The 26,877-nt window shown below is 35.6% G+C and overlaps 1 protein-coding gene across 6 annotated transcripts in view; it reads left to right on the forward strand.

Moving 5' to 3' along the window:
• Window positions 1-26,877, forward strand: part of ITSN1 (intersectin 1) — a 194,690-nt gene that overhangs the window by 37,770 nt on the left and 130,043 nt on the right. For 4 of the 6 annotated variants that reach the window (XM_045540588.1, XM_045540589.1, XM_045540590.1 and 1 more), the window contains exons 2-4: window positions 17,682-17,741; window positions 19,707-19,808; window positions 21,105-21,168. In XM_045540588.1, the coding sequence (XP_045396544.1) occupies window positions 17,714-17,741; window positions 19,707-19,808; window positions 21,105-21,168 (194 nt within the window). In that variant the 5' untranslated portion in view covers window positions 17,682-17,713. The remainder of the gene's footprint in view (window positions 1-17,681; window positions 17,742-19,706; window positions 19,809-21,104; window positions 21,169-26,877) is intronic. The other 2 variants (XM_045540592.1, XM_045540594.1) reach the window with 1 other exon arrangement.

Here is a 26,877-nt window from a genome sequence, read left to right on the forward strand (position 1 = left end):
TGTGGCCCAAGTTCTAGAATGGCAAGAAGAGGGAAGACAGAGAGGGAGCACGGGCAGTGTTCTGCAAAGGGTAAATTTAATTCTAAGAATAGTTCTCCAGTCCATAGTTACCAATCTGTAGAAGTTGTACAGTACATCAAATGTTTAGGATTGCCTAATGTTGACATACTAATTTTGAATATCTTTCCCTTGGTGTGTTTCTACAAACTGCCAGTGCTCAAGTTTTTCTTTTCAATTTTGAACTTGTTGATGGGCAGTGTCTACAGGCTTTTGACAATTACATAATGTGTGTCTATTTAGGTTTAAGTTGCCGCCTCCCAAAAGCCAGCTTTGTGCTGCCCCAGAGGAAGCACTAAAAGGTACATCTGGTCCTGGCACATTCCTGTTCAAAATCTCTCAGTGGCTCCCTTGCTCCAATGGGAGTCCCATCTCTACCCTTACATGCTTGCCCTTGGGTTTCATCCTCCTCAGTGTTCACCCTTCACCTAGAGAGCAATTCTGTGAACTTCTCTTCATCCTCCATAGTCTGTCTAGACCCTGGTGGCCTTTCCTCCACATTCAGTTCATCAGTTTCTTTTCTCTGCTGCCTTTATACTTTCACCTCCTTCCTCTCCATTGTTGAATGAAACACACTGTGCCAGAATTGTTTGTTTACTGTTCTAAATGTGAGATCTTTGAGGCAGGACCTGTGTCTGTCATTGGATCTTTATGTTTATCACAATAACTGTCATCTAATGAATAGTCAATCTTTGATTTAAGCTGAGCAATGTAACATTTAAACATTTTGTTACATTTATTGGATGATAATTGTGTCTGAACAAAAGCAAACATTTTTGAGCTTTTTACTCTGCATAAGACATTATTCCAAATGCTTTACTTATGTTAAAACTTACTTATCCTTGTTAAAGAAAAAAATTCTGATGCTTGTTAAAATAGTAAGGAAGAGTTTATTCAAGACTACTGCAATAGCAGGGAGAGATCAAGCTCAATTTGGAATTTAGCAAGGACAAGAGGAGATTTATACCCAAGTAGCAGAGTATGGTCAGTGGATGGAAAATTACTAAGGGAAGACATTGAGGGTAGGGTAGATCCTTATAAAGTAGATTATCTTAGTCTGCTTGGGCTACTGTAACAAAATACCATAGACTGAATGCCTTAAACTATAGGAATTTATTTCTAACAGTTCTGGAGGCTGGGAAGTCCCAGATTGAGGCACTAGTCGATTCAGTTCCTAGTAAGGCCTCTCTTCTTGGTTTGCAGATAGCCACCTTCTTCCTGTATCCTCACATGGTGGAAAGAGAAATCATCTTTCTGGTGTGTGTTCTTAGGGGCACCAGTCCCATTCGTGAGGGTTCTACTCTCATGACCTAATTATCTCCCAAAAGCCTGATCTCCAAGTACCATCACCTTGAGGGGTTAGTTCTTCCAACATACATGTTTTGCCGGGACACAAACATTCAGTCCACAGCATTGGCCTGACAGTATTCTTGCTGAAGGCAGGCCAAGACCTTATACATCAAAGGTGAGGGATGAGGAACTTGATCAAATATCAAAAGTGATCAGATATTAAGGGTAGGGGGATTCTCCCTAAATTGACTTAGCAAGATTCTTTGTAAAACTGAGCTAGGCAGGCCAAAGACAGGAGGGGATTGGGGGAAGTTGAGGCTTACTCAAAAAGAGGACTTAGAGAAGCCTGACTGAAGGCTGGTTGAGGAGAAAATCTTTGTCATTGTTAGGAACCTTTTAAGTTAAGTACTATTTATACCTGCATTTTATAGAAGAAGAATTTAAAGCTTAGAAGGAGGGTAAGCAGCTCATACAAGGTACACAGCCATAAGCTAGATGCTTGCTGCAACACTTTCTGCCTGATAACCTTACTGATTATCTTCTGGACTGTGTGATGGCTAAATTCATTTTTGCTAACCTGCTGTGAGAATCAACAGAAGTTTGTCTCTATTTTAGAATGGCTGCTGGTCTTGCTGCTGTCAGTGCTGTCATGAAGCCTGTGATTTCCACTAGAACAACATACTCAGGTTACAATGCACGGTGACATTAAAAGAAATTCTTTTTCTTTTTATTGTGGTAGGGTCTTGCTATGGTCGCCCAGGCTAGTCTCACACTCCTGGCCGCAAGTGATCCTCCTGCCTCTGTCTCCCAAGTAGCTGGAATTACAAGTACATGCTATTGTACCCAGCTCAGGATGACATTAAAATGTTTGGAGCTTTATTAAAATATAAAATAGTATTAATATCTAATCTATATGCATTCTATTTTCTTTATCAGAATAACATTTTTTCAGTCAGATTTCTATATCCTATTAAATATAGAAGGAAGAAAATATAAAAATTAGGATTTCAGATCTTCTGAACACAAAAGGTAATTTTAAACATTGATCAGTAATCTATTTCTATGGAAAGCTCCTCAAATATATGTGTGAGTTTACTCTGTAAGCTTTATGAATCAGCTGTTTTCTAAATGGTAATAAGTGAAATATGATAATTTTTTATGTGATTTTACTCAATTTTCTAAGAAAAATAAAAACCAAAACAAATAGCTTGTATAGCTGCTGTTTTCTTGAGCTTCTGTGGTCTATCTTAAGAGGCAGACCACTTCACACAAAGATAAATTTCCTTAGATAGCAGCATTCTGGAGGCTACCCTCTACTACTGGGCTCTTTTCTTTGGTACAGCATCTCTTATGTTCTCTCACCCTATTTACATTCCTGCTGTTCAGGACTAGTCCTTGGATACATTTTATATTTTAATATGGTGGTCTGCTCATGCCCTTCAGGCTGTCCTTTTGCCTAGAATGTTGTTCCCTCTTGTATCTATATAGTGCTTCTAATTTAAATCATACACATTGCTATTCTGCAAAGTGTCTCAGTCAGAGTTGGTAGCTTTTTTCCTCTGGGCTTTCACAATCCTATGGAAGGCCACAGGAGTATCTTATCTGATACAATGTATATAGAAGTAGTAACTGAATCATTTGTACAAGTTTTATGTGAGAATATTTACAACACTTTATCCAACTTTTAATTTTTTGGTATATTTTCTTTGCATTTTTTAAAAACATGGTGGACATGATACTTCATAAAGTTCTATATTTTTAATTGTAAATTGCATTGTATGGATATATCATAATTTACCTGTGCTATTGAACATTTAAGATTATTTCTGTTTTTAATTGTTAAAAAATAAAGTCACGGTTAATGTCTTTGGATATAAATCTTTGTATTCTGGATTATTTTCTTAGGGCAGATTCACAGGAGTTGAATTATTGGGTACAATGGTAAGAACATTTTTCGTGTTTTTGTTACGTATTTTGTCATGTTGTTTTCCAAAGAAGTTGTAATAGTTTGCCCTGCCATGAGCAGTGTGAGACAGGGCCCTCCTTGCTATACTATTATTAATATTGTAAATTTGCATTTAACTTATTTATTTTGAGGCCTTACTTCATTTCTTGTGCTGAACTTTCCAAACTAGGTTGACCTTTAGTAAATTGGTTCAGATTCCCATATAAAATTTCCCTTTGACAAAAACTTATTAAAAGTTGGAGTGTCAAGGAAATAAGAAAAGCTTTGTTAGAGAGGGAATGAAAGCGTTAGTTTTGTAATGTCCACATCAAGATGAATGTTACTCAGTGAAGTACATATTGAGTGCATTAACTTTTCTTCCCTTTGGTAACAATAGTTATCTTTTTAAAATCTTCTCAACGTTATTTGGAATTTTAAAGCTTAATAGCTCTACTGGAGTTCACAAGAGTAAAATTAAAATGCAATTGATTTTGAGTGTGCAAATGTGCCTAAACTGGAATTCTAGGTAAATTGGATTGTAATTCAAGCAAATTTTGAGTATAAACTGGCTTCCACAAAGTTTTTTTTTTTAATATTATAAGAAGTTAAACCTTTCTAAAGAAGATACAAAGTTGAGAAAATCTAGAATTTTCTTCTTTTTCCTTTATTTCAGATCACAGTGTATTTATGATTTTTAACAGAAACTTCCAAACTTCTTTTTGTGTACTTTAATGATGCAGACAGATCCACTTAAAGAAATTGAGTGAAATCCCCATTAAAGATGACAAGCAGCAGGGTTCTTTTCAGCCTGTCTCTGTTTTCTCAGGCTTAAGTATATTTCTGTGAATCTCAATCAAGTGAAGTGAAATTAAATATTTGAGTCATGTATCTATTGCTTCCTAAAATTTTCTGGTTTTCTGTTGGCTGCAGTCTATTTTGTGTTTTAGTGATGCTAATGTTATTGAATGGTTTTTAGTCCTAAAATTTCTAGTAGTGATAAATCTTGCTGTGCATAGAAGTCCTCTAGGTCACTTAACAGAGTACAGTTGGTTTTTGTTAATGACTACATTGTCTTTGGCTCTCATTCATGATACCCAGTGATTTTTCATTGATGTTGCAGTAAGGCTTTTTTCTTGGGCTTCGCCTGTTCTTTACACATTGGTAAATAATCTTCAGCTGTAGCAGGAGGCAGCCAGCATCTATGTGCTGATCAGAATAATCAATATGTACCTAGGCAGATTTCCTTTATCTCCTGATTGGGCAAATACTTAACAGTCCTTAGCAAAGACTCTAAGAGATTAAAACATATCTCCATTGAGTTTTCTCCTTGCTCTAACTGGCAGAAGGAGTCGGTTGTATTGGACAGGCTCATTGTCTGATTGTCATTGGTGTCCATTGTGGCACTACATCTGTGAAGATGTCAAAGATGTGAAATGCTCTCTGCATTCTCAGTTGTGTCCTCATTACACATAGCCAGTTTAATTTTGATGAATATATTTGAATGCTGACTCATGGTTTTTTATATGGTATGTGCATATTTCATTTCTCCTTTTACTACAATCTATCAGCCCATATTTAATTCATCCAGTTGCAGCCGTTGTACTATTTTGTTGAAGCAGACTTAAAAATCTGGCAGGAAGCCTTCCTACTTTCTTGCTCTTTTCAGTGTTGCAGTGTTTTTTTGCACAGTTAGTGCTTTCTGTCATTTCTTGACTTCTTTCCTAAAACTGAAGGCTATCTTTCTGAAACTTTTCTCTGCCTAGGCTTGACCACCATTCATACAGGTGAACTGAAAATACCAGGCTTGGTTGCTGGCTGTATTTAGAGGTATACAAGCTAATTACCTAGAAATAAAGGTGAGAGTAGTAAATTAGCACACTTTGTTGACTTAAAACTAAGTGTGATATCAGTTCTTACGCTACAACGTGGAAGTTTATTTTAATGTTTTCCTTTAAGTATGCATGTAGTTTGTAATGTGTTGAAACTTCAGTTTTTATTTAGAAGAAACCCTTTAGATCATCTCTTCTTCAGTGACTGTGCACATTCACATTACACAGATGACAGCGTTTTGTTCTGCTTTTACCTGGTTCATTATATTTTTTTCATGTGACAAAGTAAGTGCTTACAATTATTTGAAAACTTTCAGTGTTTTTTCCATCATTTATTAATTGATATTTGAGAGACTACTGAGATGTATGTGAGTTGAAAATAGGCTAAACTTATACAATCTCATTATCAATTAAGCTGTCAATCTTGAAATTTTCTGTAACTCACATTTAAAAATAAAATTTTGATTTGAAATGCTCTTCTCTCACTCAGTGGCTCTTAAAATAATTGTTATTTGGTTTTGAGTTATATGCTTTTTCTAGGAATTACTTTTTCAGCTTACAGTACCTCAATATAATGTTTTATTCTTAATGATCCACTTGAAAATGGAACCTTCTAGAAGAAATAAAGTCCCTCAGTTACTTTATTCGAGCTTTATGAATGGCTGTCCTATCTGCAGCTATAGTGCTTTACAATTTGATTTTGCAAAACAAATTAGACAAACGTAGATAATGACTTTTCAGATGTTACTTTGCAGTTAGTTCTTCTAGAAGTAGAAGTAAGAGTTTCAAAGAGGAGAGTATTAATTCCATTTCTCTCTTAAACAGGAATTCCTTTCCTGTCTCTCTCATTGCTACCCCTCATTTTTCTCCTTTGTATTGTAGCTAGGTTTTGGTTTATTGCTCCCTGATGAATTCTCTTCTATTGCAAATATTAAAGTAAGGATGATTTAGGACTAAGGTTAAAATCTGTTTACTGAAACTCTGTAGGCTAGATACCCTGACATCTCTCTTTGTGGAAAGTAAGCAGGAGTAAAGAGACAAATCCTGTGAAATGCCAGTGAGTGTTGCCAAGTGACATGCTGACAGCTGGACCTGACAATGATTGCTGGACACTGATCATTCTTGCCTGTCCCCTTCTCATCGCTCATCTCCTGCCACCACTCCCGCCAACACAGCAAGAAAAATTCTGGGAGGAATGCAGTCCCCTGTTTAGAGGACAACTTGAGTGATCATTACAGTTTTTCAGACAGAATGTTGATAATGTCTCTGAACTTTTTCAGTCTTTTTAATAAGGTTCTCCTTTTTATCAGGTTCTTTATCCTTCATGCAGTTTTAAAATCCTGCTTGTGATCAAGCGGCATATCCCTTTTAGGTCATCTTACTCTACTTCAAGTAGCAGCCCATGTAGAAGACACATTTAAAGCTCAGGACTTCAGACATGACAATAGGGCATTGATCATGTTGGCTATATGTTTCGGATTTGTCAGTTCCTTTGTCCGTTTATTGTCTGGCTTTCAGTACCTTTTCAATGTGTTTCAAAAGAGCTTTGTGTACCTCCTGCCTTTATGTGTAATCTTACAGGGCAATTTTCTGCTTTTTGTTCATTCCTGCTCAAACAGTCATCACAGGAGTGGAATTTGGTATAAGACTCACTTATAGAACAGGGCTGTAGACTCTTCTAGATTGTTTTCATTTATTGCAGACTTTTCTTTTTAAAAATAAGAAAAAAATTTCCTTGAATTTTTAAGAATGTTTTTTGATTTTGAATTTTTAGAGATGCAAAGCCTCCAAAAGGAAAATATGTGGGGACAATATTTTTTTGTGATTTCTTTTAATTTTTATTTTAGATAAAGAATAAATACAGATAGAATAATAGCCTAACCCAGACCCCCACAACTTTCAAGTATCAGATAATATCATGATATGAATAGAGTATGTTAGACATTTTTTATGTTCCTGAGAATATTTTTATATCGTTAGGATATTTAAAATATACATTTATTTTCATTTTTCCCCACATTTGGGCACTTTTGGGCGTTCCTTTCTTTCCCTTCAATGTTTCATTGATGGCAAATTTCTATCAATTTTAATTTTCTATTCTGTACTTGCTATCTGTAGGTTCTGTGTAACCTAAAACTAAACTTTTTGAGCAACTTTGAAAGAAAATTTAAAAACCATTTCTTTATAAGAGATGAGTTAAGTTTATTACCTTAGTACCATGAAAATCTATTTGAAATAAATGAGGCTGAAGATCAGAAAGGGATACCATGAAGTGGGCTTAGACAACAGAGCTGTTAAAATGCAAGCCCACAGTGAATTGTATTTTAAATATGAGGAAGAACAGGTCCCTGTTATCCTTATCCCCTGCGTTCTTATACCTTCTGGCCATCTTGCCTTTTTTGGGGGCTTGAGGAACACAAACTTAGTTGTCTATATTCTAGAATTGCTGGAATACTGTAAATTGTAGGAGGGAGAATGTAAGCCTAATTCACTTATAAATGTTCCATTATATACAAAATACCTTTTCTACCAGGGGTAGGTTCTTAGCTTTTGAGACTAGGTGTTCTTTGGTTGTGACTCCAGCAACATAGATAGGCGGCGTCTTGTCCTGGGCTCTCCTCTCCCCTTCTGTAACCTTTGCTTGTTGCTACTTGTTGGAACCCAGTTTATTTATTAAGATAAGAGGATTGTAAGATTTTTGTGAGGGAATGGTCCATAATTAAGTGAAAAACAGATAATGTATGTTCATAATCATATATTTTTTAGGCCGATAAGCCTAGATTAGTGCTGTTTTGGTATATTAGAAATCTGCTAATTTTCTGAACTACATAATTGTTGAAGATTCGTTTTTCTATGAATAGGTATATGTTTGAATTACCTCGTTTCATCATGTATACTTGTTCTTTAAATATACTTTTCCCCCTTTAATTAAAAAAATTCTGAAAATTTTCAAACCTTTAGGAAAGTCGAAAGAATAGCACAATGACAAATTTGTTTTTAAAGACTAATTATACAGTTTAATGATTTGATGTAAAGTTTAAAGTTTTTAATTATGCCAATAATTTATACTTTGGAAATTTTACTACTCATGAGTAAATTTTGCCTTTTTAAAACTGCTAAATATAGTAATTATGTGCTAGAAACCAAAATCCCTAATTGTATATATTTTTTATTTTGATTTTTTGAAATTATATCATATTTTCTGAATAATCTATATATGGCAGCAAAACATTGGAAATCAAATAACAAACCTGTTTCAATATAATATTTTGTCATGCAAAATGTCATTTTAGTAAATACTCTTTTAAGGTGGTCATTCTATTTTACAAATATGTATTTCTAGAGGTCTTCTAATTTAAATGTATGAACATTTGGGATTTTAATGTAAATACCAAAATTAAAGATTTATTCTTTTGTATTTCTATCATTAGCTTTTCTTTCTGAAGGTAAAATAAAGATGAACGATTTCTCAAACATATTCTAGCTTTGGTTAAAAAAACCCTAACATTATCCAAACTTTAAAAAAACTGTTTACCTATTTCTTCATTGCCCAATGTTTAGTCTCTGTGTTTTTCTATCTGTTTGTATGTAAATACAGGAGTGTTTGCCTCAGTGTAAAAATTAATATCTAAGTCCAGCAATGTGTCTATGAAAGGTTGTAAAAACTTGACGAAAGTATATATTATTATGTGAAGTGTACAAAAGAAGGAAACCGTTGTACAGTCATGGGAAAAAGATTAAAAGGAAATATAAATACTAAGCTGTTCATAGAGGTTGCCTTCAGAGAGTGAAATCATGAATTTTTCCCCACTTCTGTGTTTTCAATTCTCTAAATTTACCACAATGGTCATCTATAACCTTTTTCATTAAAGGTTAAAAATGTGAACACTTATAGATATAGGCATTGCTGTAAACTAGAAATATTCCAGAAGGAAGACATGGTAAATGGTAATTGGGGCAGGGCATATTTGCCTAGTCGGTTGCTGCTTTTCTCTGTATTGTCTCCTGCTTGGAGGAAGAACTCCAGACCCTCACCCCAGAAGTGTTGCTCTGCTCAGTGCTGATCTTTCTGCACTCCTAGGGTAACAGTCCTGCTTCGCGGCTTCCCTGCATCCCAGGTGGTAGGGCAGGGACCTTGAGGGAAGGCCTTTCCTTGCTTTTCTCTAGGTAGGTTTCTGCATTTCTCTTTGTTTTCAGTTTAGGTGACCTACATTATGCTTCTGAAATCCTATTGTACAGATAGATCTGCCTTCACCTTTTTTTTTTTTTTAAACTGCTCTAGGATTTCTGTTAGATTTTTTAAGAAATATATGATTTCCAGCTTCCATATGATAAATGCTTACACGTCAAGAAGCCTTCCTTTTATTGTGCAAGAAGAAGCAACTCTTGGGACTTACATGTCACCATTCTGTTAATCTTATTTTCCCCATTCAGTTTCCTTTGTGGTCTGCTATCACACTTAAAACATATTTTTTGGTTTCCCTTTCTTCCTCCTTTTTTTCCCCCAATGTCTTTATTGCGTGGAGCAGTATCCCCACTCCCCAGGTCCACCTGGTTGGTTTACAAGGCTAACTACTTCATGATTGTTTAAGTTCTTTTTCGTTTCCTGAAAGTATGAGGTTATGATCATGGGCACTGAAACCAGATTGACTCTCTCTTCCATCATTTAATAAGTATATAAACTGTGCCTTAGTGTCTGCATCCATAAGATGGAATATTAATATTATTTAACCCATATGGTTGTTAATAGGATTAAATTGGCTAATACAGGTCAACTATACTAGTGCTTGCAGTTTTTGGTATTATTTGCTGCTTACATATCTCTGTCCTTCACCCTCCCCCTCTTGCCACACACACACACACACACACACACAGAAACACAAATTTTTTGATGTGTATTCTCCATTCCCTATTTAATTATAAAGTTCTTAATAGCAAAGATTGTGCCAGTAAATCCTCACCGAAGCTGACTCCATTATTTTGGCATAATGTAGACCATTATCTCTGATTCTGGGAGTAGAACTTTAAGTTGTCATTTGAATGAGATAAGGACCTAGAAGTCAGCTTTTAAGACAATCTTAAAATGCTTTAAGGAGATAAAAATCCCCGAAACCAGCCTGTTGCTTACATAATATATTGGATCAATATAGCTTTGTATTGCATATGGAAATAAAAACTTTTCCCGAGTAGGTTAATAAGACCTAGGAAAGGTATAAAGTTTTATTTTCAAGTAAGCTCTAAACAATTGATAATCTGATCATAAAGGAGAAGAATATGAAAGATATTTAATGTACTAATACTCTGACTTGAAAGTTAAAACCTACATTTTTTTCAATTATTAACATTTGAAAATTTTGCTTTTTTTTTTTTTTGAGACAGAGTCTCACTCTGTTGCCCAGGCTAGAGTGCTGTGGCATCAGCCTAGCTCACAGCAACCTCAAACTCCTGGGCTGAAGCAATCCTCCTGCCTCAGCCTCCCAAGTAGCTGGGACAATAAGCATGCACCACCAAGCCTGGCTGATTTTTTAAATATTTTTGTGGAGATGGGGTCTCATAATGTTGCTCAGGGTGATTCTCCAGCCTTGGCCTCCCAGAGTGCTAGGATTACAGGTGTGAGCCACTGCACCCAGCCAATGATATGTTTTGAGGAGCTGATTTTTTTTTTTTTTTTGCTTTGATGAAGCCCATTTTACTAGGTTTTTCTTTTATACATCATACTTTTTTGTGTTTTGGGAAATTGTCTAGCCCAAAGTCATGAAGATATTCTCCAATCTTTTAAAATTTTTATATAAAGCTTATATGGTTCTACATTTAGACCTGTGGCCCATTTTGAATTAATACTTGTATGTTATGTAAGGTAAGGGTCAATGGTTTTTTTTTTCCCACCTGAATATCCAATTGATCCAGCTTCATTTGTTGAAAAGATTTTTTTTTTTTCCTCCAGTGATTTGCCTTTGCAACTTTGCCAAAAATAAATTGATCAAACGTGTAGGTCTGTTTCTGAACTTTTCTGTTTCATTGATCTATCTTTATACCAATACCAAAAGGTCTTGACTACTGTTGTTTTATAGTAAATATTAAAATCAGGGTAAATTCTCCAATTTTGTTCTTTTTAAAAATTGCTCTGGTTATTCTCGGTCCTTTGCATTTCCATGTATATATTAATATCAGCTTGCCAGTTTCTAACACAAAGCCTGCTGCAGTTTTGGTTGGGGTTGCATTGAATGTACCTCAAAATATAAAGTAGACGGTGATCCCTCTTTTGTTTGAAAAATTTTTGTGTTATTTCTTCCTTGAATGTTTGATAGAATTTACCAGTGAAACCGTCTGAGACTGTAGCTTTCTTTTTTGGGAAGGTTTTTAATTATAAAACTACCTTCTTTAATAGATTATATATAGAGTATTCAGATACTCTATTTCTCCTTGTATCAATTTTAGTAAGCTTTATTTTCCAAGAAACGTGTTCATTTCCTATTCATTGCCAAATTTGTTGGCATAAAGTTGCTTGTAGTATTTCTTTTTTTTTTAATCCAAATTTTATTAAGGACTTCAAATTACATATTTCAGACTTCTAGAATGGAGTAGAACTGTTTTGGAACTGGAGAAATCACATGAACACTGACATCCCTTGAAACTCCAATCATAATGAAATTCCGCTGCAAACCACATCCCCATTATATAACAAGACTCAATATTATCTGCTTGTAGTATTTCTTACTCTTTTATTGTTTGTAGAATTGTTGGGGGTTACCCTTATTTAATTTCTATGATTTGTTTTCCCTTCTTCTCCCCTACGTAACAGTCCAGCTAGAGGTTTGTCAATTTTTTTTTCAAAGAACCAGATTTTGGTTTTGTTAATTTTCTCTATTGTCTGTTTTTTTTTATTTCTTTCATATGTGTTCAAATCTTTATCATTTCCTTCTCACTTTTGGTTTACACATCTTTTTCTAGGTTTTTTCTACTTTAGTGTTTATATCATTAACATTTAATATAATTATTCATTGCTGTAATTAGATCTGCCATCCTATTATTTGTTTTGTTTGTCCACTGTTTTTTTCTTCCTTTCTTCTATTTCTCCTTTCCCAACTTCTTTGGATTTCTAACATTCCATTTTCATTTATCTATTGAGTTGTTGGCCATATCTCTTTCTATTTTTTTTTTTTTAAGCAGTTGCTCTAGGGATTAAATGCATTTACTTAACCTTTCATAATCTACTTGGAGTTAGTATTGTATCACTTGAAGTGGAACGGGTAGGGCTTGCTACCATGTAAGTCTCTTTGCTCTTCCCCCACAGACCTTTATGTTATAGTTGTAACATGTGTTACATTTATATTGAAAACCTCACTAGACAATGTTGTAATATTGGCTTTTAATAGTCTGCATATCTTAAAGAGCTCAATAGGAAAAAATAATTTTATATTTCCCCAGATATTTACCATTTCTTTTGTTTTTCCTTTGTTCCTAAAGATATGTTCCTCGCTAAAATTTCCATTTGATTCTTTTTAAACTATTTTCTCTGTCACTGTTGATAACTTGTATCTTTGCATTCATTTCATTTGTGTTTACTTTTACCTCATGGAACATAGGGATAATAGCTGCTCTAAAGTCTTTGTGTGATGATGTCAATATTTTTGTCATGTTGGAGTTGGCATCTGTTGATTGAATTTTTTTGAGAATTTTTCTTATTTGTATGAAAATTTTAGATTATATCCTGGATATTGTGAATTTCATATTGTGTAGATTCTGTATCCTGTGTCTGCAGAATGCTGCTGTGTGCTTCAGCAGGTATCTAACCTGGTTAGGTTCAGACTCCAAATTCTGTCTGCTGTCTGGACAGGGGTTCCATTCTCAGTTCAGTTTCCTAGACTGTTGCCATGCTTCTTTGGGCCTGTCCTGCATATCCACAGCTCAGGTGTGAGCCTGTGACTAGTGCGAGTTCATTCACAGAATTTCAGGTCCCCTCTCCAGCTTTATCCTCTCTGGTTTTCCCTGAACTATACAGCCCACAGGGGCCCATTTTGTTAGTTCCTTTGGCCAGAAAGGCTGATTGAGTCTCTGTCCTTCTGCCTCACTTCTTAGTTCCCTGCTTGTGCCACTCTTGCGGCAAAGTTGATAGAGAAAAGAGAAAAAAAAAAAAAGGGAAACCTTTGACTCTCCTCCAAAACCTTCATACTTTGTTTACTTCTTATTGTCTTCAGGTTGTAATATTTTTGTATTTTGTCCAGCATTTTTGGTTTTGATAAGTGGGACAGAGAGGATGTAGTGGGTTTATATGGCAGAACCAGAGCTCTGGTTTGTGACATTTTAAAGTCTTGAATATGTGATTTTTTTTTTTTTAAATATCATGGCCCTTTACAAATTATTTTATTTTTTTAAAGTATAGTATTACCTACAACAAATGTTTACAAAAGTAGGAACAAAACACCTTAAGCCAAGATGTCATCACCATGACTTATCTAGGTAGCATAGAACTGAATGGCATTTGAATGACCTGTCGTTAGAAGAAAGATATGTGAGAACATTGTGACCTCATCCTTAAACCAGCATTTGGCTGTTGTGTTAGTAAATAAGCCTAGAAGGTGCATCTTCATTCATACCTCTAAGTGATTTTATTTTTATTAGATATTAATAGTTTCCTTACTAATATCCAGCTGAGACTAGCGACACTAAAGGAATAGGACTTTAATTAGGGAGGGAAAGAGAGAGGAAGTGGAGTCAGCAGTCAATTTGGTTGTCACTTAATAGATGTAAGATGAAGGGGAAGTAGAGACGTATGTTGGAAGGGCCAGGAGGTAAATTTAGTCTCATGTTGGTCATAGTGAGGTGAAGGATTTGGGGGAAGAGATTCACCCAAGATGGGAATTATTTTGTAAGTTCTAGGGTAGGATAGTAAACAGCAAGTAATGTTAGGTACTTTGCCGGGAACTGATGACAACCAAGGTATACCTTGGACCATAAGAGTTACTATAGTTCTGTCTAGCTGTAACCCTCTCACAATAGCTGTGAAGTAAAATAAGGTATAAAATTATTACATCTATATTTATAAGTGAAAATGATATCTATGCTTTCAGTATCATAGTTTAGTATTAAGATTATGCTGGCTTCATAAAATAAATTAGAGAGTGTTCGATCTTTGTGGAATGGTTTTGGTAACAGGTATTATTCCTTGAAAGTTAATTCAAACTCACCTCTAAAATCATTTTTCTTGGTATTTTTTAATGTTATATCTTTACATTTCCAATTATTTCTGCATTCTGTTAAAGTTTTATACCTTTTTACAAGACAACCTTGGAAATTTGTAGGGAGGGAGAAGTGTATCCATTTCCTCTAGATTTGCCAGTTTATTGCATAGAATATAACATTTTCTTAAACAAAAAGTCTAAAGAAAATATTAGCAAACCAACCCTAGCTGTGTAATAAAAGAATAACTTGTATATCTGAATTGGGATTATTACATAAATTATAGGATAATTTAATATTAAGAAATATATCCCTATTATTTAAAATTTTAGTTCAAGGATAAATACATGATTCTCTCATTAGAAGCTAAAAAATAAAGCTTCTGAAAAACGTTTAGCAGTCATTCCTTATTAAAAATGTTAAGTAAAATAGGAATAGAAAGAAACTACCTAAACATGTTAAAGACTATCAAAATATAACAAACAAACCTATTAAAATATGAAATACCAAAACTATCACTATAAAAATTAGAGACAATACAAAAATTACTGCTATCACAATGATTTTATATAATAACTTAATTTTATTGGTTTTGGCTTATCTAATAATTCGAGTCTTTATTTCTAGAAGATATAGATATAGAAAACTTAAGAGACTCATCTGAGAGACTATTAGCACCAATAAGAAAATGTGGTAAAGAAGCTGGGTACAAAGAAGAGAAATCAAAAAAATTTTTTTGGTAGGGGAGCAGTAAATAAATAGTAAAGAATAGAAGTAAATGAACAGAATGTATTCTCATCTTAGATATATTAAAATTTGTTTATTATGCTTTTAAAATTCATAGTTTGCCATTTTTGAAAAGCTTAGTGAAAAGATGTATGACACGTCAATTTCAAAAGAACTTTATGATAATTAAGTGAGATTAAACACATTAAAAGTTTTTGAAAAATTATCAAGCTTGGCTACATAATATACTGAGTGAAAAATAGTGAAGGAAGAGAACAGCAGCTGCAGTTTCTGAGGGGAATCAGCAGTGAAAAATAGTCTGCTTCAAAACTGATTCACAGACCTCCAGTTAAATATGGTACCTTGACCACACGTGTTTTCTCTTCTCCTAAAGTCTGCCATAACCACAAGGGAAGCATAAAAGATATTAACTCGTATAAGGAAAAAAATAACAGTAGAGAAGCCAATGACAAAAGAAATTTACAGTTTTTTGCGAAACAGAAAGTGAATGGAGGAGAGGTAACTGAGTTCACAGAGGAAGATACAACCTAAGTACCTACACAGGTTGATAAACAGCACATACAAGTTGGCTGACCCCAGAGATATCTTGAGAGGCTTCCAGGTACTTGGGGGCTCCAGGCATTTCCAAAGGCAGAAGTCAGTTTTGCAGCCCCAAATGGGAATTCTTTAAAAGTCTATATCCAGATCTTTTGGATCTTCCTCTCCTAAACCCCAGGAGATGGGTGACTACTTCAGTCCCTTTCTGGGGAGATGGGAGGAACACTACAACCAGAGGTGCTTGCTCCAGACTAGAAAGGGGAGGCATGACACTGAAAATGAAGGGGTCATGGATAAATCTGCACACTGAAGTGTGGGATCTTACCTCCTTCTCCCTTCTGCACTCCTCCCCAAGCCAGCACTTAGGTGAGTTGTTCCTTCTCACCTCACCCAACATTTCTTTCTGTCTGGCAAAACTGAACAGCTTCAATGAAAAAAACCTCCACATCCTGAACCTGTAGGTCTTCCAATGAAAAGGCGACTCAGTGTACCTGATTTTCTCACAGAGAAGTCCATCAGCCTGCCATTTTTTAGTGCCTCACTCTTAAATATGAAGGAGCATCCAGGGATCACTGAATATGTAAGGAAAGCCTCAAAAGTCAAAGAGAGACACCAAACCAGTCCAGCAGCCAACAAACAAAAAGAAACTTGGGAGGAATCAAAAGATGCAAGAAACAGAAGAAAACTAAAATGCAAATTAAACAAAAAATCAGAAGAAGTTGAAGTATGTATTTAAAAAAGGACAGAGTACTAGGAATGTAGTAGAGAACAAGAAAGTGCTTTTGGAAATTTAAAAATGTGACAGTTGGAAAAAATTCCATGGACAGATTGGAAGATGAAATTGATGAGTATTAGACTATCATGTCTTTAAATCTAAATTTATCTAAAAATTTTAATCTGTATTTAGTACTCATTTTTAATCATGTACATTTACTGATTTGTTAAAATTAAATCAAACAAAAGGAAAAATGTTCATTAAATCTAGATTTCTTTTTTTACTTGGGGAAGAGGATTGACTTTGTTCACATTGGCTGCTCATGAACAAATAATGCCTAGTGGGGATTTTTTGAGCATTAGAGTTGTGTTTGGTGTTCTGGGCAGACGTTAGTGTAATATGCATTGTTTACAGCCCTTCTCAAAATCTTTAAGCAGCAATTCAGACAGTGTTTTTCATAGGTGGAACACAAGCTGTGGAATTAACTGCCTGCCTCAAGTTGCAACTTGTTCATCAAATGAGTGGTATTGCTCCAGTCACCCTTTCTGATTCCTGTTTTCTTCATCTGTAATATGGGGTGTTTATAATAGTAGCCTATCTCATAGGGCTGTGATTGTGATTAAAAGAGATAAGACCGATCTAGTACCATGAGTACTATATGCTACGTGTTCAATGAAGAGAAGTGATTATTATAACCATCAAGTAGGTGGACTGGTATATATAGATGGTTAATTAAAAGGTACAGTCAGCCCACCATATCTGTAGGTTCCTCCTCCATGGATTCAACCAACCACGACTGAAAATATTTGGAAAAAGAAATTGCGTCTGTACTAAACGTACAGACTTTTTTCCTTGACATTATTCTCTAAACAGTACAGTATAACAACTATTTACATAGCATTTACATTGTACTAGTTATTATAAGTAATCTAGAGATGATTTAAAGTATATAAGAGGATGTGTGTAGGTTATATGCAAATACTGTGCCATTTTATATCAGGGACTTGAACATCCTCAGATTTTTATATCCATGGGAGGTCCTGGAACTAATCCCCTGGGATACCAAGGGACAACTGTATTTAAAAAGTAACATTTACAACATTGATGCTATAGTAAGTAGGTTGTCATGACTCACTAAACTGAAAGCTTTTTGTTGCCAGTTTTTCATCAGCATTCTTCAGTGCCCATCATTGTATCTGGCACTCAAAACTATATAGAGAATGAATAAATGAATGAACCGCTTAATTGTAACTTTTCACTTGTAGAGCTATACTCTAGCTCTAGTATTGGTCCTGTGGTAATTAAAGACAGCATGTTAGTGTGTTTATAAGTATACAGGAGTCAAGTTTTCATAAACTTAAATGTTGCATTTCAATTACAGGCATCAATTAGCAAGGTAAAAGTAACAGAACCATGGCACAGTTTCCAACACCTTTTGGTGGTAAGTTTTCAGAAATTTCCCCTTTTCGATGTACTTTGGGGCCAGATTTTTAAAACTTGGTATTATGGCAAATTGTAAACAAAAAAGTAGAGAGAATGATATAATCAACTCTCATGTACTCCATCATATAGTTTCAATAATATCAACTCATGGCCAGTATTGTTTCATCTGGATTCTTTTGAAGCACCTCCCAGCCATCTTATTATTTCATCCATAAATATTTTAGTATGTGTATCTAAAAGATAAGAACACATTTAAAGACAATGACTATACCATTATCACACCTATAGTCCATGTTAAAATTTCCCTGATGGTTTCTAGAAATTTTTTGGTATGGTTTGTTCAAATTGGATCTCAATAAGGGTCATGCATTGCAAATAGTTCATGTGTCTCCTAAGTCTTCTTAGTATGAAGAACTCTCTCCCCCTTATTTTCTTTGCAATTTATCTGTTGAAGTGATGAGATTGTTTATACTTTTTCAAAGCCCAGATTTGAAGCATGCCATTTTTGGTTTGTTTTACTTTAGTCTATCTGTTTGAAACATATCAATCTGCATAAAATGTGTTTTTCAGGTAATTTTCCTAACCTTACTAGGAAATTGTTAAATGTTCTTGCTTACTGGCCAAGTATTTTTTAACAAAAGAGAGCATAGCATATTAACAGATTACTCTTGGCAGCTGTCTAATCTAGTTGTCATGAAGAGAGTTAGGAGGCACAAAGCACCATCCTCTGATCTATCTGTAAAAGTCTTTGTGGGATTCCAGTACAGAGATCTGCAAACTTTTCAAAATCATTAGTTATTCTGTTTTATTTTGTGGAGGGTTTTTTTTGTCCCCTTTCTTAATTCCTATACAAATTTTGGTGTTTGGTTTTCCTTCTGTTTATATTTCCAGGGATGAATTCTGACAGGGCAATGAAAATCCTTTCTAGAAATTACAGGACTGTAAGGCCTGTGAGGGAAGGGGTCATGTCTACCTCCAACACCACTTTATCCCTATAGTAAATATTTTTCCGTATTTACTGTGACTGAATGGATTCCCACCTTACCTGTCTGTGTCACACCAGACCCCCCCAGAAAAAAGAGATACAGTGTTGAGACATTCTGCTCTGTGCAGGGCACACTCCCATTTTGTATGAAACATGCATACTGTGTGTTCCCACCTTTTTGGAAAGTGTCTGAACTTTTGAAAGGTTTTTGTATACGTAATCTAGAATTATTTTAGTGAATTTGTTTGAGGAGACCTAGGTAGGACTTAAAGAGAGGAAAATCTCAGTAGTGAGTGGACATTTTGGCCAGTCTAGGAGCTGAAACTGAAGGAGAACCTCAATCCCATGCTCTTTGGCCATTACTTTTTGTCAGGATACCCATTTTTAAAAATAGCTTTAGTGAGGTATAATTTACATAGCATAAAATTTACCAATTTTAACTGTACAATTCAATGATTTTTAGTAAGTTTGCAGAGTTGTACAACCATCACCACAACCCAGTATTGGTATATTTTTATCACCTCAAAAAACATTTTCATGGAATCACACAGGATACTAATTATGAGGCTCAGATGCTTCTTTCCTAACTTTCATCTGTGGCATTTAAGGCACCTAAGAGTGCAATTTTAAGTTAATGTTAACTTAGTCTTTTGCTTAGGTTTACATAAGTAAATTATTAACTCATATGTCTTCATATAATCCTGCTAACTATAGGATTGTAGGGCAAGTTTCTAAAAAAGGAATTTGTTCTTTTCTCTCTCTCTGTTTCTCTCTGTCTCACTTTCTATTACTTTTTTTGTCATGCTTTACACTTAATTTTGTAACTTTATATGCATACGTTCCAATGATAAACAGATGCTAATTTATCAAATGATTGATAACACATGGACAGAATCTTGAAGTGCTATAGAAATAGTGTGTGAGAGCACTTTGTTTTTCTTTTCTCACTGAATAATTTGTCTTTTCTTTGGATTATAGGCAGCCTGGATATCTGGGCCATAACTGTAGAGGAAAGAGCGAAGCATGATCAGCAGTTCCATAGTTTAAAGCCAATATCTGGATTTATTACTGGTAATTGGAGTCAGTATTTTTACGTTTTTACTTATCATTAGTGCATATATCTGTGGAAAATGTATTACACAAAGCTAAGGTGTGGGCACATACCACCAAGGGAACATTTTACCTACTTTGCCTTAACTTTGAGCCTGTATTTTTACAATTGCTTTTCATACAATACATTCATACCTTGTTTGCAATCCTCAGTGCATGTCAAGGCACTTGTTTTGGGCATATCATTGATGGGAGTTAAGATCAAAGGACCACTTTCTTTAGGTAATATAGGATTAGACTGTGACCCTTCAGCTAAAATACTTGCTTAATTCTGGTCTTGAACTGATTTGGGAAACTGTTCAGTAAATTAACAGATTCTGAGCACTTTGAAAAAAAAAAGGATTGTTTTCATTGCTGTCTCCCTAAAGTTCCTTTTGTACTTTGCCTTTTTTTTTTTTTTTTTTTTCCTGAGACAGAGTCTCACTCTGTTGCCCGGGCTCGGGCTAGAGTGCTGTGGCATCAGCCTAGCTCACAGCAACCTCAAACTCCTGGGCTCAAGTGATCCTCTTGCCGCAGCCTCCCCAGTAGCTGGGACTACAGGGATGTACCACCATCCATACCTGGCTAATTTTTTCTATTTTTAGTAGAGATGGGATCTCCCTCTTGCTCAGTCTGGTCTCGAACTCCTGACCTCAAGGGATCCTCCCGCCTCGACCTCCCAGACTGTGTATTTTGCCTTTTAATTATTTCCCATTTGATCACTCTGTAGGAATTCACTTTAGAAAAAATGGGATCTGGATTTCCTAGGGAATTACTTTTGCATGTGTTTGTGTCATAGTTCTCTTTAATTTATTAATTCTTTATCATCGATATGATTCTTTTAAAATCATTGTTAATTTTTCTCCATAAATATATCAGAAGGACCCAGAATTTGGAGTAAAAGTATTGGGAATGGCAAAGAACTTTTTTTTTTTTTTAAATAAAGGAGCAGTATGGGTCATCAGTTTCCGTAGGATTCTTGTAAATGTGCTGTGGCATAATGGGTAGTCCATTAACTTCTTAGTTAATAGCAGATTAATTTAAGTGGGCAATCCATCCCAGCAAATGGTTGGCCCTTTTTGTGATGATTTTTAAGTGTTACATTCTAAAGTCAGTGCTGATGGACTCATTTTACTATTGCTTATGAGCTTACCATTTGATTTTTATTATGTATTCAATTTGGTATTTATAGGATTACCAGTCTCTTTCTTCATTTTGTAATTTTGCTATAAGAAGAATTCTGTCAGCTGTTGTTTTTTTCTGAAACTTTTTCCATTTAATTTACAGGTGATCAAGCTAGAAACTTTTTTTTTCAATCTGGGTTACCTCAACCTGTTTTAGCACAGATATGGTAAGTTGGAATTTTACATAAGCAGAAGGTAAAATTAAATATTAGCCCATTCTATTTGGTAATATGATTTCTTATACCACAGAAGAATATATATCTCTAGCCTGAAATACTCTATTACTTCGTACCAGAGAAATACTTCTGAAAAATGTCTTCCTAGTATAGAACTAAAAAAAAATGTAGTGCCATTTGAATGATAGAACTCTGTCAAAGTTGAATTTGAATTCAGTTGAGACATTTAAATTTTGATATTTTCTCACTAGTTTGTTTTGGTGTCATCCACATCACCCATACTCATTTGAAAGTTTGCATTTCTTTCTTTATAATGGAATGGTTCTTTATCTTTCATTGACTGAAGAATAAAAGGAAAAGAAAATATTTGAAAGTTAGTGCATGGTGAATGCATAATAGATATTGTTGAAGTCATCGTCAGAAATAAGTGTCAATAGTTTGAAGCCACAGGAAAGAAAGAGTGAAAATACAGTTTTGGATTCTAGGATCATGGCTTTGGGGAGTCATGATGAATTCTGCTGTCCTGTAAGAAGCTGTATTTTCTCACAAAGTATGCTTAATATTTCATTCATTTCCCTGAGTTTATTAGTGTTATGGAGGCAGCTCGCTATAATGAAAAGAGCACATACCTGAGTTTGAATCCCATCACAACTTTCTTTCTTTCTTTCTTTCTTTCTTTCTTTCTTTTTTTTTTTTTTGAGACAGTGTCTTGCTTTGTCATCCAAGCTGGAGTGCAGTGGCCTGAACATAGCTCACTGTAACCTCAAATTCCTGGACTCAAGTGATCCTCCTGCCTTGGCCTCCCAAAGTATTGGGATTACAGGCGTGAGCCATCATGCCCTGGCCCCCAGCGCCACTTTCTGTCTCTCTGATTTGGTACATACATTTATCCTCTTAGACCTCAGTTCTCTAGAAGATGGGAATGCTTATAGTTTCATTACAGAGTTGTTGAGAGGATTCACGGAAAACTATACATAAAGGAATTAGTATGGAATCTGGCACACAGTAGGCCCTTGAAACCCCAAAAAGGTAGCTATTATTGTCTGCCGGGGCTGGGTATTCCACATAACAAATTTCCAAAAAATTATTAATAGTTGTCTTCTTAAATGACCAACCTCTTTTATTTATATTAGGTTGTTAAATATGAAATGTCATCTGATTTCAAATCAAAAGTATAGTTTATTATATCTCAAACAAGAAGCAGTACAATTAATCAAAGTATGCGCCTAAACTATTGACACAGTTTTGCCATCTTAATAATAGCTTGTTTATGCCAGCAGTGAACAAGCCTGGATAGTGAGTGGCGATGAAATTGAGAAAGGCATTTTCCACAGCTTGTTGAGAATTGAATATTTTTCTTTGCAAGAATTGGTCCAAAGCCTGGAAGAAGTGGCAGCCAGTTGGTGCAAGGTCTAGTGAATGTGGTGGATGACAGAGCATTTCTAAGTCCAGCTGCTGTAGTTTGAACAGCATTGTTTGTGCGACTTGTGGTCTTTCAAGTGGATTGGCCTGTCTCTATTGACCAATCTCGGCTGCTTACTTGTAAGCATCCTCATCATTTCATTTAATTGGCTGCAGTAGGCATCCACTGTAATTGATTGACCAGGTTTCATGAAGCTGTAGTGGATACCAGCACTGGGCCATCAAACAGACACCATTAACTTTTGTTGATGACTATTCAGCTTTGGACTGGGTTTCAGCACTTCCATCTTTATCCAACCATTGCGATTGTCAAAAAGAATCCATTTTTCATCAGATGTCACAATACAGTGTAGAAATGGTTTGCCTTTATGTCGTGACAGCAAAGAAAGGCAAGCTTCTCTTCTGATGTTTAGTTCATGAGGAACCGATCTATCCAGCTTCTTTACCTTGCCCGTTTGTTTCAAATGGTCCAATATTGTTGGAATAGTAACATCAAACCTTGCTGCTAGTTCATGCATAGGTTGAGATGGATTCACTTCTACCATAGCTTTCAGCTCATCATTATCCACCTTGGTCTCTGGTCGCCCACATGGCTCATTTTCAAGATTAAAGTCACTGGAATGGGACTTCTCAAACCATCTACAAACTGTGTGTTCATTAACCACATTCTTCCCAAACACTTCATTGATATTTTGAACTGTCTGCACAGAATTAGTTCCACAGCAGGACTCATATTCAAAAATAACACGAATTTTTGACTTATCCATGGTTTCACAAAAATTGCTCCAAAAAAATTGAAAGATAATCACAAACCAAATTGTGCATTTGAAAGACTGAGGATGTACCTTCACAATAAAAATAAAACAAGAATTTTCAAAGTGAAATGTCAGAGATATCAATTGTCAAACTTAGTACTTAAGGCAATCGGACATTTCATACTTAATAACCTAATTTTATGGAAATGGATCAACAGCTTATCATTATTTTCAAGGAGACTGTATAGAACACAATTTAAGCCTTTCTTGATTGTGTTTATCATTATGAAAAATCATTGACTATGTTCTGAAATAGCAAAGCTTTCATGGAATATGTTGGGGGTGTGTGTGTGTGTGTGTATGTGTGTATTCCGATATATTTGAATTGAAACAGAATGATACCAGATTCTTGTGCTTTTTGGAGTGTCTGCTTTATTTTCTTTTTCCAGGTTGTTAGCATATTGGCTGCCAGACTGTCTCTTTCAACTAGTGAGGCTTGCTCCTACAAAGCCATTCTAGTTCTAACTTCTGATCTACTAGAGCTTGAAAAATCAGATGACCAAGTGATATTGAAATTACTTTTAAAATAAAGTAATAGGCTCAGAGGGAAAAAAAGAGCATGTGAACAAGAAATCATGCGCATGTGAGCACAGGAGGACTGTTGCAAGAGACTTGTGCACCTGTTATAACAAGCTTCTTTTGCTCTGAATCCTGGTACATGATTGGTTTTATGCCATCATCAAGACCTCTGGCTAGAATGTTTTTTCCCAGAGTTCACTTCCTCCACTGAATTGTGCTTTTATATTGTATTCCCAATTTTTGAAGGTTCATTTAGGAAGCAGTCTTATGATGACTACTCTGCTGCAGTAAAACCTCACTCCACATTTATTCATTCAGCCTTGAAAAAATATTTATCTGATGTCTACTATGGGCCAGTAACTTTTGTTGGTGCTGGGGATACAGCAACAGAGAAAATAGACAAAATCAGTGCTTTCACTCACATTACAGTCCAGTGGAAGGAGACAGTTAATAGCAGCATAAAAATTGTTATGGTAATAAATATTATGGAGAAAAGTAAAGTATTATCTAATGAATTTCACTTTTTTCTATTAAGACAGCTTTCCAAACTTTTACCTGAATGACCCAAAGTCATTTTTACTAATTTACTATTTTTATTGTGAAAATTTTTGTTAACACTAAAAATGGTGATTTGGCAATCCTAGGTTGAATCAGAAGTTTTCTTTGTCTTGAGTTTTTTTCTAACATTTTACTAAATACATTTTGTGATTGCATATTTTACTTTTATCAAGAATTGCTATTAGTAGGAAAAAACAAAAATCAAAAAGTCTTATAAATATCTTTTCCCAAAAGAAATTTCTTTGAAGAGTCATTTGAAATTTCATGAACCACAGATGTCCTTTTCCGATGATGAAATAATTTAGTACAAAGTATGAGCAAGATCTTTCAACCTGGCTTTGATACAAATTCATGTAGTAACCCTGGGCAATACGTGGCCTCCTCAAGACTGGGTTTTTAAAATTACACGTAATAACACTGATCTAACTAAATAGTTTCCTCTCCTCCTCTCTCATACTAAACTTGTATTCTTATATTGTTTTTCTGGTAAGTTGCCAGGGTAGGTCCTTGCTCCTTTTGGTAGAGAGAGGAATGGGTTTGATTCTGAAATTTTATGTATCCTGTTACGTATGTATTATGTACCTGTGTCAGTCATCTGGGGAAGAAGAGAGTCTTGGATTGAGAATCGGGAACTGTTCTGAGTCTCTCTCCCTACTCTCTCTCTCTCTCTCTCTTTTTCTCTCTTTCTGCTTTACTTTCTTTGTTCTAGACTTCATTTCAAATATATGAGTGATACGGACTGATGGGGAGTATATGGTGGAAACCTTTATGATATTTTGTTCCCATGTAGAAACTGTATTCCAGTTAACCAATTTAAGAACTTTGAACTGTAACCTGTTAATACTTTGGGGACTACTTGTCTCTGCAATCTGATTTCCACTTAAGGGTACAAGAAAATCCTAGTCCTCAGAGGATTGACTCAAGTCATTGTGTACAATGCCAAATTATAACAGTGGCCAAATATGATACATCTCCCTAGAAATTGTCTTACTAATAAGGAACTGGAAGGAAACTGGCAGATAGCATTTTGGCAATTGAAGTGCTTTAAATTGTTTCATCCTTGCCCTAGAGGGGGAGAAGGAGGAAGCAGAGGGCAGACAAGAGCCAGAAGGTACAGGGAAGAAAAAGGGGCCAAGAGGCTGGATGAGGACTTTGGACTCTGAGGGAGGAGAGCCCACAGGAATGGAGAGAAGTGAGGGGCAGGGTGGGAGCACCACCTGGAAATGGGCCCTGAGAGAAAAGAAGGGAGCCAGAGACCTAAAGGCAAAGATTGGAACAGCTTGGTGATCTGGTTCAAAGATGGGGACGTGATATGGCAAACGGCCATGTAACTTGTACTATCTTAGGACACTTCTGAGTTTATGTCAGAAGGGCCTACAGCCACCAATAAGATAAATTTGCCAAACCCAATTTACAAAAAGAAATAAAAGCCATTTGGACTTGTGGTCCCCTCTCCCATCCCTCATTCCTGAGTCTTCACCATCTCAGTTCAGGGCATTGATCATTTATATATCCAGCTGCCCAAACTAATACCCAGAGCCATGCTTGATTCCTCTTTTCTTTATCCTGCATGTCCAGCCATCACCATATAATTGGACTCTATTTACAGACTTTATTCCTAATCTGGACACTTCTTTCTCTTGCCACTGCCCCCATCCTGACCTGTCATCTCCCCTGGGGCCACTGTTTGAGCATCGGGACTGAAATCTCTCACACATTTCCCTTTAGATTCCATTCTCCAAACAGCAGCTAGAAAGATCTTTTTAAACAGTAAATCCATTTGAAACTCTCCGTTGAGAATAAAATCCAAAGTCATTACCAAGGCTATAAATCCCAGTATGATCTGGCTCTTGCTATATTCCCTTCCTGTTTTGCATCACTCTCTTCCTCAATTTTTTTTTTTTTTTTTTTGAGACAGGGTCTCACTCTGTTGCCCGGGGTAGAGTGCAGTGGTGTCATTATAGCTCACTGCAACCTTAAGCGATCCTCTTGCCTCAGCCTACCAAGTAGCTGGGACTACCGTCGCACCATGCCCAGCTAATTTTTCTATTTTTTGTAGAGATGAGGTCTCAATTTTGCTCAGGCTGGTCTTAAACTTCTGGCTTCAAGTGATCCTTCCGCCTCAGCCTCCCAAAGTGATAGGATTACAGGCGTGAGCTCCCAGCCTATTACTCAGTTTCTGCGTTCCAGCTACACTGACTTTCTTTCTATTCTTTAAATGGGCCGGGTTCCTTTTTGCTTCATAATCATTGCACTTAATCTTTCCTCTTCCTGTAATGCGATTCTTCTAGATCCTCACATAGCTGGTTCATTACCTTTTAGGTTTCTTTACTTCATGTGTCACCTCCCCAGAGAGGTGTGTTCCCTGATCAGCTAGTCTAAAGTT

This window comes from Lemur catta, chromosome 1, assembly GCF_020740605.2.
Source record: "Lemur catta isolate mLemCat1 chromosome 1, mLemCat1.pri, whole genome shotgun sequence".
In the NCBI taxonomy this organism is placed as follows: domain Eukaryota; kingdom Metazoa; phylum Chordata; class Mammalia; order Primates; family Lemuridae; genus Lemur; species Lemur catta.